This window comes from Eschrichtius robustus, chromosome 14, assembly GCF_028021215.1.
Source record: "Eschrichtius robustus isolate mEscRob2 chromosome 14, mEscRob2.pri, whole genome shotgun sequence".
Classification (NCBI taxonomy): Eukaryota; Metazoa; Chordata; class Mammalia; order Artiodactyla; family Eschrichtiidae; genus Eschrichtius; species Eschrichtius robustus.
The window spans coordinates 83710203-83724925 of NC_090837.1; the positions used below are offsets into that span (position 1 = coordinate 83710203).

General features: G+C 43.5%; 1 protein-coding gene across 2 annotated transcripts in view; it reads left to right on the forward strand.

Moving 5' to 3' along the window:
- Window positions 1-1307: 1307 nt before the first annotated feature.
- Window positions 1308-14723, forward strand: part of MALT1 (MALT1 paracaspase) — a 60066-nt gene continuing 46650 nt past the window's right edge. For both annotated transcript variants that reach the window (XM_068563312.1, XM_068563313.1), the window contains exons 1-2: window positions 1308-1738; window positions 9767-9933. In XM_068563312.1, the coding sequence (XP_068419413.1) occupies window positions 1464-1738; window positions 9767-9933 (442 nt within the window). In that variant the 5' untranslated portion in view covers window positions 1308-1463. The remainder of the gene's footprint in view (window positions 1739-9766; window positions 9934-14723) is intronic.

Below are 14723 nucleotides of genomic sequence, written 5' to 3' on the forward strand. Positions count from 1 at the left end.
TACCAAGGTCAAACCGAGTATGAAACAAGCATTTGCACTTCTAAGGATAATGCTGATAAGTTAGCATTTATTATCTACTACTTGCTAAGCAGAGCTAAGTGATTTACATACATCAACTCCTTTAATTCTGGTAACAACTCTATATATACTATATTTTCAGTCCCATTTTAATAGATGAGGCAGAGAATTAAGTAACTTATTCAAAGTCATAAAACTAGAACCCAGCAGATCTTCCTGGATCCAAAGTTTGTGCACTTGGCCATTATACCGCATTCTGAACTCTGAACTTACACTGGATTAAAAAAATCACTGGATAGTGATTAACTGTGCTAGAATGTGGTGGAAGCTGTGTGGAGCTACCACCCTGAAAAAAGGTAGTGAGAATTTGGGTGTCCAAATTATTGCTACAGAAAATCCTGCTGTCCCGTGTGATGAAAAAGTTAATGCCACCAGAAACTGGACCAGGAAACCTTCTGTCTGGGGGCTACCTGGCTAGTCACACTTTATAAGTTACTTGCTCGCTTTTGTCCCAAACTACCCTCTAGTTTTCAATGGGGCAATGGCCTCGAATATCGCTAAGAGTGGGAGAGTGAGCTCAGGTGCGTCTGCATTTGTTATTTCATCTATTCTGCATCCTTCCAGGGAAGGGCATCCTCTATAAAGCTGTCTGCTGTGATTTATGAAGATTCTGGATGGCAGTCTGACTCGGAGGAAACCAGGTGATTCCTGCTAAAAACAATCATTTCCAAGATCTAATTAGGTTTAAATATACTACAGCCAGTTTTGTTGTTGTTGTTGAAGTCTAGGCACAGATTTCAGGCAATTTCCATTGAGTATCTGGATCTCTAGCACCACTTCCCTTAGCAATGCCATACACATCTAATCCTAAAACGAGGAATCCTCCGCTGAGGCTGCCCAACGCGGGTGCTGGTGGCGTCGCCGGGCACACGCAAGTCACTGAGTCAGCAGAGCGCGCCTCTGGAGGAGCGGACCCGCCGGCGATGGAAAACCACGTGCTCCCCTCCTTGGCGTGAGGCAATCTTCCTCCCACAGCCTCGGGAAGCCCCGACGCCACAGGCTTCCTCGCCATAGTGGTGCCACCCGAGCGTAGTTCCTCCACCGCTTCCTCCTCCAGCTGCCACCACTCGACCCTTCCTGCTCAGCAACGACTCCACCTCCCAACCGTGTTTGAAGCGCGCGCCTCGCCGCGGCCCAGAAGAGGCGGCGCGGAGGGCGGGGGAGGTGCGCGCACGCGCGCCGTGGGCGGCCCCGCCCCCGCCCGAGGCCCCGCCCCCGGAGCCGCTAGCGCGGCCAGCCGGCCCGGCTCACCCAAGCAAACCTGGCTCTGCGGGGCGGGAAGCGGCGCTTCCTCCTCCGAGCGCGGTGCAGCGCCGTCCAATTAGTCCTTCCGCCCCTGCCTCCGCGGCGCCGCGGCGAGCGAGGGGGCGAGCGGAAAGTGCGCGATGCGGCCGGCGGGAGCAGCGGCTGTCGCGGGGTCGTCGGCGCGGGACATGTCGCTGTGCGGGGAGCTGCTGCAGGCCCCGCCGCCCCTGGCCTCGCAGCCGCCGGCGGCCGCGCCCTCGGGGCCGCCGCTCGCCGCAGCAGCCGGCGCGACCCTCAACCGCCTTCCGGAGCCGCTGCTGCGGAGGCTCAGCAGGAGCTTGGACCGAGCGCCCGAGGGCCGGGGATGGAGGAGGCTGGCCGAGGTGGCGGGGAGTCGGGGGCGCCTCCGGCTCAGGTGCGGCACCGGGGCCCGCGGTGGGGTGGGGTGGGGTGTAAGGGCGGGGCGGGGTCACGTGGGGGCGAACTTGGGCGGGGGGCGCGCGGGGAGAGTGAAGTGGGCACGGGAGAGGGAGGGCGGACGCGGCGATGGGTGAGGTTGGAAAACCTCGGGGCCACTTGAGATGGTGCAGGGGCCGCTGGGGGTAAGGAGCGCGGAGGGAAGGAGGTGGGAGAACTTCAGTAACCTTCCAGACAGAGAGCCTGAACCCAGGAAAGTCCTGGGAATGCAGAGATTCGAGGTTGGACTCCGGCGGTCCACACCCTTTTCCTACCCTCTTTCCCTTTAGCTGAAAGAGAGAAATAGAGGTTGACCAAGGAGAATATAAAGAAAGCTATCTGGAGACCATTGCGTTAGGGCGGTAATTCCAAAGGATTAAAATACACAGACCTAGAAGACTTAAGGGAGGTTAGGAAGGGGACGTGCAGGTAGAGAGATAATGAAGGTGAAGGGTTTGAGGTGCAGGAATTCATGAAGGTTTTAATGTAGATGTAGAGAGAGAAGGATAGTGGGAAAGAAAGAAACTAAACTCACCGTCTTCCTCCATCAAACCAACTTTCCAGGTTTTCTTCCTGAATCACCATGAACTTTAAACCATTTTCCTATTACCAGGCTTGGAACTGGGCTTAAGACTCTCAGGACTCCTTTACACTCTTAAGAATTATTGAGGACCCCAGAGGGTTTTGGGATTTTATTTATTTATTTATTTATTTATTTATTTATTTATTTATTTATTTATTTTTGGCTGTGTTGGGTCTTCGTTGCTGTGCACGGGCTTTCTCAAGTTGCGGCGAGCGGGGGCTACTCTTCGTTGTGGTGCGTGGGCTTCTCATTGCAGTGGCTTCTCATTGTGGAGCACGGGCTCTAGGCACGCAGGCTTCAGTAGTTGTGGCGTGAGGGCTTCAGTAGTTGTGGCGCACGGGCTTAGTTGTTCCGCAGCATCTTCCTGGACCAGGGCTCGAACCCGTGTCCCCTGCATAGGCATGCGGATTCTTAACCACTGCACCACCAGGGAACCCCCCCCCCCACCGCCCGAGAGTTTTTAATGTGGGTTCTATATGTTACATACATACAACATATACTGATATTTACCATATTAGAAATTAAAATTAAGAATTTTTTAATATTTAAAGAGAATAATTCATTACATGTTAACAGAAATGATGTGTTTTTGTGGAAAAACAAACTTTTCCAAAACAAAAAATTTAGTTAGAAAAGTGGCATTGTTTTGCATTTTGAAAATCTCCTTAATGTCTTGGCTGAATCCCAGAGAACCAGCATCTTTTGTCTCCTTCTGCACTCAGTCTGTTGCACTGTCACAGGTCAGGTAACACTGGATATTCCAATGTCCATTCTTGAGAGAATGAATGAAAAAAATAAATAACATCTTAGCATTATTATGAAAAGTCATTTTGACCTTGGGGATCCTGTGAAAAGGGCCTCAGGAACTGCAGTAGGGCTTCCCAGACCACACTTAGAACCACTGCTCTAGATCATTGTTATGATTTGGGTCTGTCTTTGAACCCCTTGGCAGTTTTTTTAACTTCTCATATAACCAACCTTTGTCTTGTTCTATAATTATTTGTACATGTCTTTATAAACTCCTCGAGAACAGGAAGATTTAAGATCCTATATGTTATGCATAGAACCTATCTTAGACACTCTATAAATAATTTTGAATTGAGAGGGGAACCATTCATTCAAAATTACATTTTTTGAGTGCCCGATTTTTGCAAATGTTTCAGAGGATAAAAAGATGTCAAATATTTAGCTCCTACTTATAAGGGCTTATGCAGTAATAGACTGTTATTCTGAGACAAATCACAAATAATATGTTAGATGCTATGTTGGGTGTGAATAATAATAACAGTGGGTTTTTATCATTTATTAAACAATATATACACCAGGCAATGTACTAAGTGTTTAACTCTCACCACAACCTTGAGTTTCAAAGAGTTTGAGGTTAAACCAGAATAATGATGATTTGGGATTATTTGGCTGTTCGGTGGAGTAATGATGTAAGGATGGAATCAAGAAGTGGTAAATTTGCAAAGTTGAGCAAATGGCATACTTTTTTCTTTCTTTCTTTCTTTCTTTTTTTTTAAAATTTTTTGCCACTCTGCACAGCACGTGGGATCTTAGTTCCCCAAGCAGGGCTCAAACCCGTGTCCCCTGCATTGGAAGCACAGAGTCTTAATCACTGGACTGCCAGGGAAGTCCCCCCCCTTTTTTTTTTTTTTTTTTTCTGTTCTAGGAAGAATACATTGTGCTTTTGGCTGTGCAAAGAAAATCCAAGATACGTATTATTATTCTAGGTCCAGAGATTTCTGAATTTCTAGACTTACAATAACATAAACAGTTGTCTTCTTCATGGGCAGGGGGCGGGGTCAGATTACCAGACCTGTGATTGGTTGATTTGTGAAATTAACTACTACTCTAGTTAGGGAAGGCTCTGGCCTTTCCAGAAGAAGGTTCTCCTGAAGTGAGCACTCCTATTTGGCCATGAAGGAGGGAGAAGAACATCAGTAAGGCCCTGCCACTGAAGAGGCATGGCTGATGGAATCTAAAAGTAGTGGATACCTGACATCAGGCGTTCAGTTTTCCTCCCTAAGCCTTCAGTTAAGTTTTGTTAAAGGCTATAGAATGGTATTAGCTTTGTTTGAGGAACTAATGGAAAAGTTTGAGACCACCTCTCTGGTGAAGGTAGTATGGAGAGAGGGCAGTTGCCCAGCAAGAGGAGACAAACAACAAAGGGCACGAAGTTGTGGAAGCTGGGGATTTCAGGGTGGGAAGTTTACTGGAGACAGATGAGTTTGGCCAGCCTTCCAGGATGGTGAAGGTTAGCTCAGAGTAGGTTAGTTGTGCTGGGGAAAGTGGCCACCCTGAAGGTTGGAGAACTGGAGAACATTAAGCCCACATACCTGTTGAGATCAGAAGAATTAAACTGACCTAACAGAAGGTTAGCCCTGGGAACTTGGAGGCTGGGGAGTGACAACTGAGGGGGCAGAGTAAGCTGGCGGTGCTTTTTCTATTTAAGACTAAAACAGTGATTTTAAAACGATTTCATACCGATGGCAAAAGAGCATCTACAATAGTAAAAAGTCCGAAAAGCATTTTTCTCTAGTGTCAAACGCAGGAATTATAGTGAATCTAGTGCAAGTGGATGACAGTTCCCACGAGGATGAGCAGTGGTTTCTGCAGAGTCACTGGGTTCACAGCCCTAAAATCCCAGAAGGTTGCCTATTCTGTTTCTTTTCACTTTTTTCCCTCCCTCTATACAACTTTCCTCAGACTAGGTAAGAATTTAATAAATAAGCCACAGGAGTTCCTTCTGAACTGTCCCGTCAGGGATAAGGAGTGTTTCCAGATGGTTATTGGTGATTCAGGATAAATCCTTGCATATAGTTTAGTTTCCCAAAGCATGAACATGTGGGAGTGCCCTAAACAAACTCAGCCCTAGTTGCATTCCAAACTGCCTCAATATTGAACGCCCTTTGCTGTCAGTGTAGGTAAGCACGGGTTCTGAGTGTCTTGCCCAAGCAATGTGAATTCTGCGGAGGCATGGAACATTCGAGCCCCAAAGATGGCAGAGCTTTCAGGAGGCTCTAATAGTGTGTAAATTCCATGAAGGAGGGAGCTTAGAGATGGGACTTTGGGACATGGACCAGGGAAGACAGTCAGCCAGTGCATACTTGCTGTGTAGAAGAGGCTCTTTTAGCTACGGAATCCTGCCCTCGAGCACTTTATGATAGGAAGGTTTCCTCCTGTCCCTCTCTCTTCAGTCTCTACCTCTTCATCTTTGGATTTTGGAATGCCTTAGGGCTTAGGTGTATCTCTTTGTCTAGACTTCTACACCTAATCCCCACCTTGGTGTTACCCTTAAGTCTTCGTGACTTTACACATATTTAGGTTGATTAGGCTCAGTTCACATCTTCAGCCCATGTCTTTGCTTTGAACTCCTGGATTCATTTGTGTAGATCTCCTCTTGAATGACTAATAGACATCTTAAATGCAACACGTCCAAAACTTAACACGTCTTCCGCCATAACCTCTTTCTCTTGCAGTCGTCTGCATCTCAGTGAAGGGCAACTACATCCGTCCAGGTGCTGAGGCCAGAAACTTCAGTCATTCCTGACTCCGCTTTTATATACCACATCCACTGCATCAGCAGATCCCTTCTGCCATACCTCCAGTATGTGTCTAGAATCCTACGTCCACTGAGACCACCCTGGTCCAGGCCACTGTTATCTCTCACCTGCATTGTTCCAATGGCCGCCTAACTTCTCCGCCTCCTGCTTTGCTCCCCATCCCAGTCTGTTCTCACTATAGCAGCAAGAATCGTTCTTTTAAAACATTAAATCAGGTCTTATCCTCCCTCTGTTCAAAACCCTCCCATTGCTTCTCCATCTCAGAGTGAAAACACCAGTTAGCTACCAGTGAGCTCTTGGACTTGATCTCCTGTTAGTGTCTCCCTCCCTCTCTCAGCTCTAGTCACACATGCTTTCTTGCCCTTCCTTGAAGACAGTAGGGCCTTTGGACTTGCTGTTTGCTCAGCCTGAGATGTTTTCCACGGATGAACCACAAGACTGGCTCCTTTACCTCTTCAGGTGTTTGCTTAAAAGTCACCTTCTCACAGAGAATGACAAATATCATATGATATTGCTTATATGTAGAATCTAAAAGAATGATACAAATGAAGTTATTTACAAAACAGAAATAGACTCACAGATGTAGAAAACAGATTTATGGTTACCAAAGGGGAAAGGAGGGAGAGATAAATTAGGAGTTTGGGATTAAAATATACACACCACTATATATAAAATAGGTAACCAACAAGGACCTACTATATAGCAGAGGGAACTATACTCAATATCTTGTAATAACCTATAATGGAGGAGAATGTAAAAAAGGAATATATTTGTATATTTATGTATAACTGAATCACTTTGCTGTACATTTGAAACTAGCACAGCATTGTAAATCAACTATATTTCAATAAAAATTTTAAAAATAAACAACATTGATTACATTTTTTTTAAAAAGGTCACCTTCTCAGTGAGGTCTTCTCTGATCACACTATTTAAAATCACCCCCTACATCTGCTCCAGCCTTACCTATCCCCCTGCTTTGCTTTGTTTTTCTCCAAAGCACTTAGGACAGTTGGATCGATGGATGCACAGATCTCTGTGTGTGTACACATATCTGTCCCTCTCCTGTGGAAAAATCTAGAAGGATGGGGGATTTTGTTTGCAGCTAGAAAAATACCTAGAAAAAATGGTTGTCCTATTTTAGGTGATTAATAAGTAGTTGTTGAATTAATGAATAATGATTCTGAAGTGTAAATGTACCAAGAGAAACAAAAGAATCTAAAAGCAGTGCCATGGTTTGTACCCTAAAAGGTGTATAATATCAATATGTTCTATTTGATTATACATTTTTAAAAGTAAAGATAAATATAGGTTTTTTTAAGCAAAGTCTGTTTGTTTCAGTAAGAAAGCAGTCTTTTTAATTAAATCAGAAATTTCAAATTAGAGCTGGTAGAAACCACTTCAAAGCACAGCCTTACAGGAATGTAACTAAAAAGGAAAGAAAGAAAAGTTGGGTATGTATAAACATCATCTTAGCTGAAAGCCGGTGCCCATGTGGAAAATCAGTAAAAGGAAAGAAGAGAGAGCACCTTGTTTTTCTCCAGTGCCTCTTGTATTGGAAGAGAAGTCGTTGTCTATTGCAATTTGATCTTTCTTCGTTTGGTGGGGGGAAAGTAAAATTGTTTTTAGTTTTCTCCATATTAATATAAAGATTAAAGCACCATTTGGTTGCATTTGACAAGATGGCATCTTAATTTCATGTATCAGATCTTGATAACCTTTCTGAATCATAAAAAAATTAGCATACAGCATCCTTGTTTTTATAAATTTCATATTATAATTATTTGAAAAATGGGTAATCCTTATATTGTGTCTAATATTGGTTCCTTGGGCATTCCAGGGACTAGTAAAAGAAAATTTTACAAAATATTGTAGCAGCACCTTCAGCTTTTGTTTTTGCTACCATTGCAATCACCATTATTTCATAAAAGAAAGGACACTTTAACACTTTTAAAAATAAGAACGATAATCTTAGAGTAAAAGACAGTCTTATTGTCCTTACCTTTATCAATTTGCCATGGACTTCAGATTGTGCTGCCAGAGTGTACAGCCCAGAATTGGGAATGGTTGATCTGTAATATGATTATTGACATTTAACAAGGATAGAGTATTGAATATACAAATTTAGCTAGAATACCTAGAAAAGAATACCTAGTGACTGGAGGCTTTGGAGGACACTATCTGGTTACCAAAACAGTAATTACTCAAAAAAAATTATTTTTTTAAAAAAATTTATTTTATTTATTTATTTTTGGCCGCATTGGGTCTTCGTTGCTGCACACGTGCTTTCTCTAGTTGCGGTGAGCGGGAGCTACTCTTCGTTGCGGTGCACGGGCTTCTCATTGCGGTGGCTTCTCTTGTTGCGGAGCATGGGCTCTAGGTGCATGGGCTTCAGTAGTTGTGGCACGCGGGCTCTAGAGCACAGGCTCAGTAGTTGTGGCGCGCGGGCTTAGTTGCTCCGTGGCATGTGGGCTCTTCCCGGACCAGGGCTCGAACCCGTGTCCCCTGCATTGGCAGGCAGAGTCTTAACCACTGCGCCACCAGGGAAGTCCCCTTAGTCTTCTTTTAATATTCCCATACTTTTATTGCATAATAAGAGCTAGCTTTTACTGAGTGCTTATTTGCCACACACTGTGCTAAGTACTTTTTACATGGATTGTCTAATTTAATTCTAACAATCCTGTGAGATAGAATATTAGTATTGAAGTTATTTTGGTTGGATCCATTTTCTTCTTCATGAAATAACCAACTTTATCACAGAATTATAAATCTTGGGTGACCATTATACAAATGCTGTGGCAGCCTTTTACTAAAACTGATCAAAATGAATGTGAACTAAGAATATCTTAAGTCATATGAAAGCTTGCTAACTAACCTTGGCTCTGCCACAGCGGTGGAACCATTATGTTTGACCCCTTCCCTCCAGGCTTCCAGGCATTTCAGTATGAATAATTCATATGGGCAAGACGAAATTTTAGGTATTGAGGGATTTTAAAAAGATATATATATATATGATAGGGTGTCTGCTTGCAGCGAGTACTGGTATCTAGTTGGGTAAAGAAGACATGCTTGTGAAAGAAAAGCTCATGATTTTAAGACAAAATTGTGTTGAAACATATAGAACAGGAGTCTGCAAACAGCAGCCTATGGCCCATATTGAGACCACTGCCTGTTTTTGTATAGCTAAGAATGCTTTTTATTTTTTTTATTTTTTATTTATTTAAATTTTTATTTATTTATTTATTTATTTATGGCTGTGTTGGGTCTTTGTTTCTGTGCGAGGGCTTTCTTCTAGTTGTGGCAAGCGGGGGCCACTGTTCATCGCGGTGCGCGGGCCTCTCACCATCGCGGCCTCTCTTGTCGCGGAGCACAGGCTCCAGACGCGCAGGCTCAGCAGTTGTGGCTCACGGGCCCAGTTGCTCCGCGGCCTGTGGGATCTTCCCAGACCGGGGCTCGAACCCGTGTCCCCTGCCCTGGCAGGCAGATTCTCAACCACTGCACCACCAGGGAAGCCCTGTTTTTCATATTTTAAAAATTGTAAAACAAAACAAAAGTCAAGAAAAGAATATGCAGGAGAGACTCTGTGGCCTGTATAAAGCCTAAAACATTTACTCTCTGGCACTTTACAGGAAAAGTTTGCCAACGTCTGCTATTCAAGATGAGCACCATTAGGAGACTGCGTCTAAAGGGACAGTAGCATTCGTAATGTAAACCGTTTTCCCCACCACTCAACAACTTGCCGTTTATTCTCTACAACACCCATGACGGGGCCAAACATATAGCAGGCAGATCATGTTGAAGAAGATCTGTTGACCTGAATTAAATTTGTTGTTTGCAGTTGTCTAGACTTGGAGCAGTGTTCTCTTAAGGTCCTGGAGCCTGAAGGCAGCCCAAGCCTGTGTTTACTGAAGCTGCTGGGTGAGAAAGGCTGTACGGTCGTGGAGCTGAGCGACTTCCTGCAGACTATGGAGCACACTGAGGTCCTTCAGCTCCTCAGCCCCCCAGGTACGTGTTTCCCGTGGGCACGTTCTCCAGGAGCTCATGGAGACAGACTCAGAGGAAAATATCTCATTTGACCAAATGAATTGTGTTAAGCATTTTTGAAACATGTAAATATATGGAGCCTCATTTCCCCCCCCCAGGTTGAGACTAAAGAACACATAAAAAGCAAATACACTGCATAAACATTTGTTGGATTGCTTTTCCAAAAAAACAGCTATAGAAGACATTTTGGGGACAGTTGGAATCACTTGAGTATAACCTGCATATTAGACATTAGGGAATTATCATGTGACGATGGTGCTGTACTTCTTTTTTTTTTTTTTTTAAAGTATAAGCTTCTTTTACTTATTTATTTATTTATTTATGACTGTGTTGGGTCTTCGTTTCTGTGCGAGGGCTTTCTCCAGTTGCGGCAAGCGGGGGCCACTCTTCATCGCGGTGCGCGGGCCTCTCACCATCGCGGCCTCTCTTGTTGCGGAGCACAGGCTCCAGACGCACAGGCTCAGTAATTGTGGCTCACGGGCCCAGTTGCTTCGCGGCATGTGGGATCTTCCCAGACCAGGGCTCGAACCCGTGTCCCCTGCATTGGCAGGCAGATTCTCAACCACCGCACCACCAGGGAAGCCCGGTGCTGTACTTCTATAGAAGAATGTCTTTATTCCAAGGAGGTGCATGTGAAAGTGTTGAGGGGAAAGGTTTCTATAACTTGTGTTGAAATAGTGCAGCCAAGAAAGTAAATACACACATTTATTTATATGTATGTATATGAATGAGAGAAAGTGTAACAAATGTTTATTGTTGAAGTTTTTTGCCAACATGGTGCTTTTGAAATGTTGAGTAACTCAACCACATGATTTTTTTTTTCTCCTGAATATACCTATATTGAGTGAGGTTGCTCACTTCCAAGGTCATATTTGAGGAATAGGAAACAGTCCCTCCTTTCCACAACTGTGGATGGAGTTGGTCAGTTACCGTGATGTCAGCAGGAGGGACCATGTCATCCAAGTCACGTGATGGCAGCGGCGCTGCAGACCTTCTTTCTCGGGGGCTTGGGGAATTAGAGACGTGTTGTGGTGTACTGACAAGTACACGTAGCAGAAACCCCAACTCAAGTTGGTGTAATAAAGGGAGCATGCTGGTTCCAACAGAAAAGTCTTGAAGCAGGTTGGGCTTCGAGAAAGGCAGGGGCCAGCTCTGTTTCCAAGGAGTTGGATTTTGTCTTTGCTCTTCCTTTCTTGTCATTGGCTTCCTCCCAGGGCTGACTTTCTACCTAGTCATAGGATGTCTACTGGCTGTTCCTTGCATTAACCTTTGTCCCAGCAAAAATCGTAGGATTCCCTAATAAGCTAACTAATTTTGGCCACGTGCCTGTCCCTGTACCTGTCACCAGCCAGGGAGTTGGAATGTGCCAGTTCCCCTGGCTTAGAGCCGGGAGCGGAGTGGGTTCAGTTAGCTTTCCAGAAACCTCATGGATCGCCAAACAAAATTGGATGCTGGGGACGTGAGGGGGAGCAACTGAAAAGTCTGCTACAAATGGAAGGGACCCTGGATTGTGAGCCAGGAAACTTGGACTCTCAGGTTATCCCTGGCTTTACCAGGCCTAGTGCAGATGATGAAATAGGTCCTCTATAAACGCCTCTCTTGTGTTACCCACTGTATCTGATGCTTGACAGATGCGTGCCTCTTCATACAAGAGGCCTGGGGTAATGCAGATCCCATCTAGATGCAATTGCTTTCTGTCACCAAACAGTACATTATTTCTTCAGGTGACATTTATTAATTTTTGTATCCCCAGTGTCTCAGAAGTACCCAGGAGTTGTGGCCATTGAAATCTGCCAGTCTAGGGCACTCAGCCGCTAAGTTCTCAGACTTTGTACACTCACCGGGGCCTCTGAAAACTTAAGAAACCTCTTTGGGAATTAACTATAACTTTAATGTCTCATGATGTTTTTCAATAATTGCACTTAATTACTCCACCGTTGTTGCCAAGTCTATAAAATGTGAGTCAGCGTTCTCTACCTCTCAGACTTGGAGGAGCTGCTGGGATGACGCTGTGTTGAGTTGCATGTAGGTGACCACGGAGGCTGCGCACACATCTCATGATCTGTGGTGTGATCACTGGCCTGCGATCAAAGGTCTCCAAGCTTTCAAAGTTTCCCATGCATGAAACTGGGCTTGACTGAAATTGAGTCACATGTTCATTTGTGTGTAATGATGTGCCTGAAATTTTTAGCAGTATTTTCTATTTTGATGTGATAGGCCAGCAGCGAATACAGAGCCATCCTAATAAACATCAGTCATCTTCTTTGGAAAAATCTGTTTCTGCTCTTGGTGTTTCTCTCCAAATAGTAGGATCAGCGCTTTACCATCAGTGTTCCCCTGTGCAGATCGTTCTGATACTGGGCCAACAGGCTTTTTCAGTTATCCCCTGGGACTCTTTCATATTTGAGGGGAGAATAGAAAAAAGACAGCAGTTTCTACATGACCACTTATGCACTATTTCTGTGAAGTTTTATGTCATATTAGCCATATAGTATTCATTAGCTATATAGTATTCATTAGAAATCAGTTGTTACTTGAATGTTAATTATTGATTTAAGAGGAAATATTCGGGGATCTAAAAAAACGCAGTAATTTACAGTTAGCTTTCTACCTGAATCTTACTTGGATAATCTAAAACTTACTGTATTTACATACATTAGAATATAGAAATGTAAGAATTTGAGAATAATTTTTATATTTCAATAAAGACATTGAGAATAAAAACTATTGTAATTATATTAAGAATGCAAGCTCTGATAGAATCAACTTAATCTGGGATTTTGCTCATTCAATCAACATTACTGTATTCTAATACTTCTGCTATTCCAGGCATTGTGCTTGGTACTATGAATTAAAACAATAGTTCCTGCATGTTCAAAATTCATCGTCTAGTAGGGGAGACAAACATGTAACTCATCACATCCAGTACAATCATAAAAACAAGTATATATTAAATCTCCAGTTTTTCCTTTTCAGTGTATTCCTGAATCTTGGTGAAAATACAAAGTAGGAATAATCTAACGTTTTATCTCTTTTTTTTTTTGGTAGTGCAGTTTCATAAGAAGACATTAGTTCTTATTCCACATAGAGCCTGATGACTTTTATCTGATTGTCGTTATAGAGAGCCCTGGTTTTGGGTGACTAAGATGCTGTGAACCTCTGAACAAGTCTTTCAGGCCTAAATACAAGGAGAAGGGGAAACTTCAGATTTATTTTAGTCTGATTTTGTCATATTCCATCCCAGCTGTTTGTGGAATGACAGCCAGAGATGGCCATAGAAGATGGCTGTGGTACCGAGTTTCTTTGCATGTCTTTGTTTTGGTGGCTCAGAAGTAGCTGGGGAGGGTTCCCCCATCTCTAACTGGAACACCTGCCTTGATTAGGAGCCAACTTCAGTGGTCCCTCACTTAGCATGAGGTCTAAGCCAAAGGTAACTCACCCCCAAATTCTTGTGCTCCATGGGCTCTGACACCTAATATATTTTTCAAAAGGTTGTGGTTTACTCTCTTCTGCTTTCCCTCCGATTGGGCTTTTCCATAGCACATGGGTTGGCCAGCTTGCCTCTCAGACTGGTCTTGCCTGCACTTTGTTGGAGAAGTGGCTTATAATTTTTATGTATGGCTGGTGTCCATCTGCATTTTCCAGCTCTGACTCATTGTTTCCCGATTTTTATTCCTTTGGTCATTTCAGTGGGAATTGAAGAGGGGCGGGGTGTTAAATGAATTTGCTGAAATTGTTTTGAACCAGAAGTCTGTAATGATTTTTTTAGACCTTTATTTATTTTTTTATTTAAGGGTCAAAGACTCTGATCTCGAAGCAGCCAAAATTGGCATCTGTAACCTTGGCAAATACAGATAAACTTAGATGTGCCATTTGAGATGTTTTTGTTTTGAGTGACACTATTTGAGTGCAGATGTATAAGCGCCATCAATTAGAGTTTTGTTTAAGAGAAACCATTTGAGTGCTGACTAGTAGCCTCTATCAACTAGAGTCCTGCACATCACGAGATTGGTTGCCAAGGAAGCCGTGCTCTGACCTGGAATCGGCTAAGCAGAGGCTAGACAGTGGGGGATGTTTAGAGAGAATTAACACGTTACACATGGGTTTCATTAGATGGATCCCAAGGTTCTTTCTGCTCCAGTGTTGTGATGCTGCCATTTTATTTCATTCTCGTATAAAAGGAGCTTTGCTGTGCAGACATTTCAGAAGTGCCGGCAGAGTCATGTGATTTCACTGACATCTTTTCCATTTTTCCCCACCCCTTTCTCATATCAATTCATTTTTCTTCTTTAATTCCTCGTACTATACTCATTGTTATGTTTCTGATACCAATTTTTTATTACTTTCATTGTCTCTAAGACAAGAGCAAAGATAGTTGAATATTATTCTTTCATTTCCAGGATACCTTTACTTCACATTTTATCTTCGCAATTCTGTGAAAGCCCAGAACAGTACTATTATGAACATTTAAATTTTATTTTATTTTATTTTTATCTTTTTAACATCTTTATTGGAGTATAATTGCTTTACAATGGTGTGTTAGTTTCTGCTTTATAACAAAGTGAATCAGCTATACATATACATATATCCCCATATCTCCCCCCTCTTGCGTCTCCCTCCTACCCTCCCTATCCCACCCCTCTAGGTGGTCACAAAGCACCGAGCTGACCTCCCTGTGCGATGCGGCTGCTTCCCACTAGCTATCTGTTTTACATTTGGTAGCGTATATATGTCCATGCCACTCTCTCACT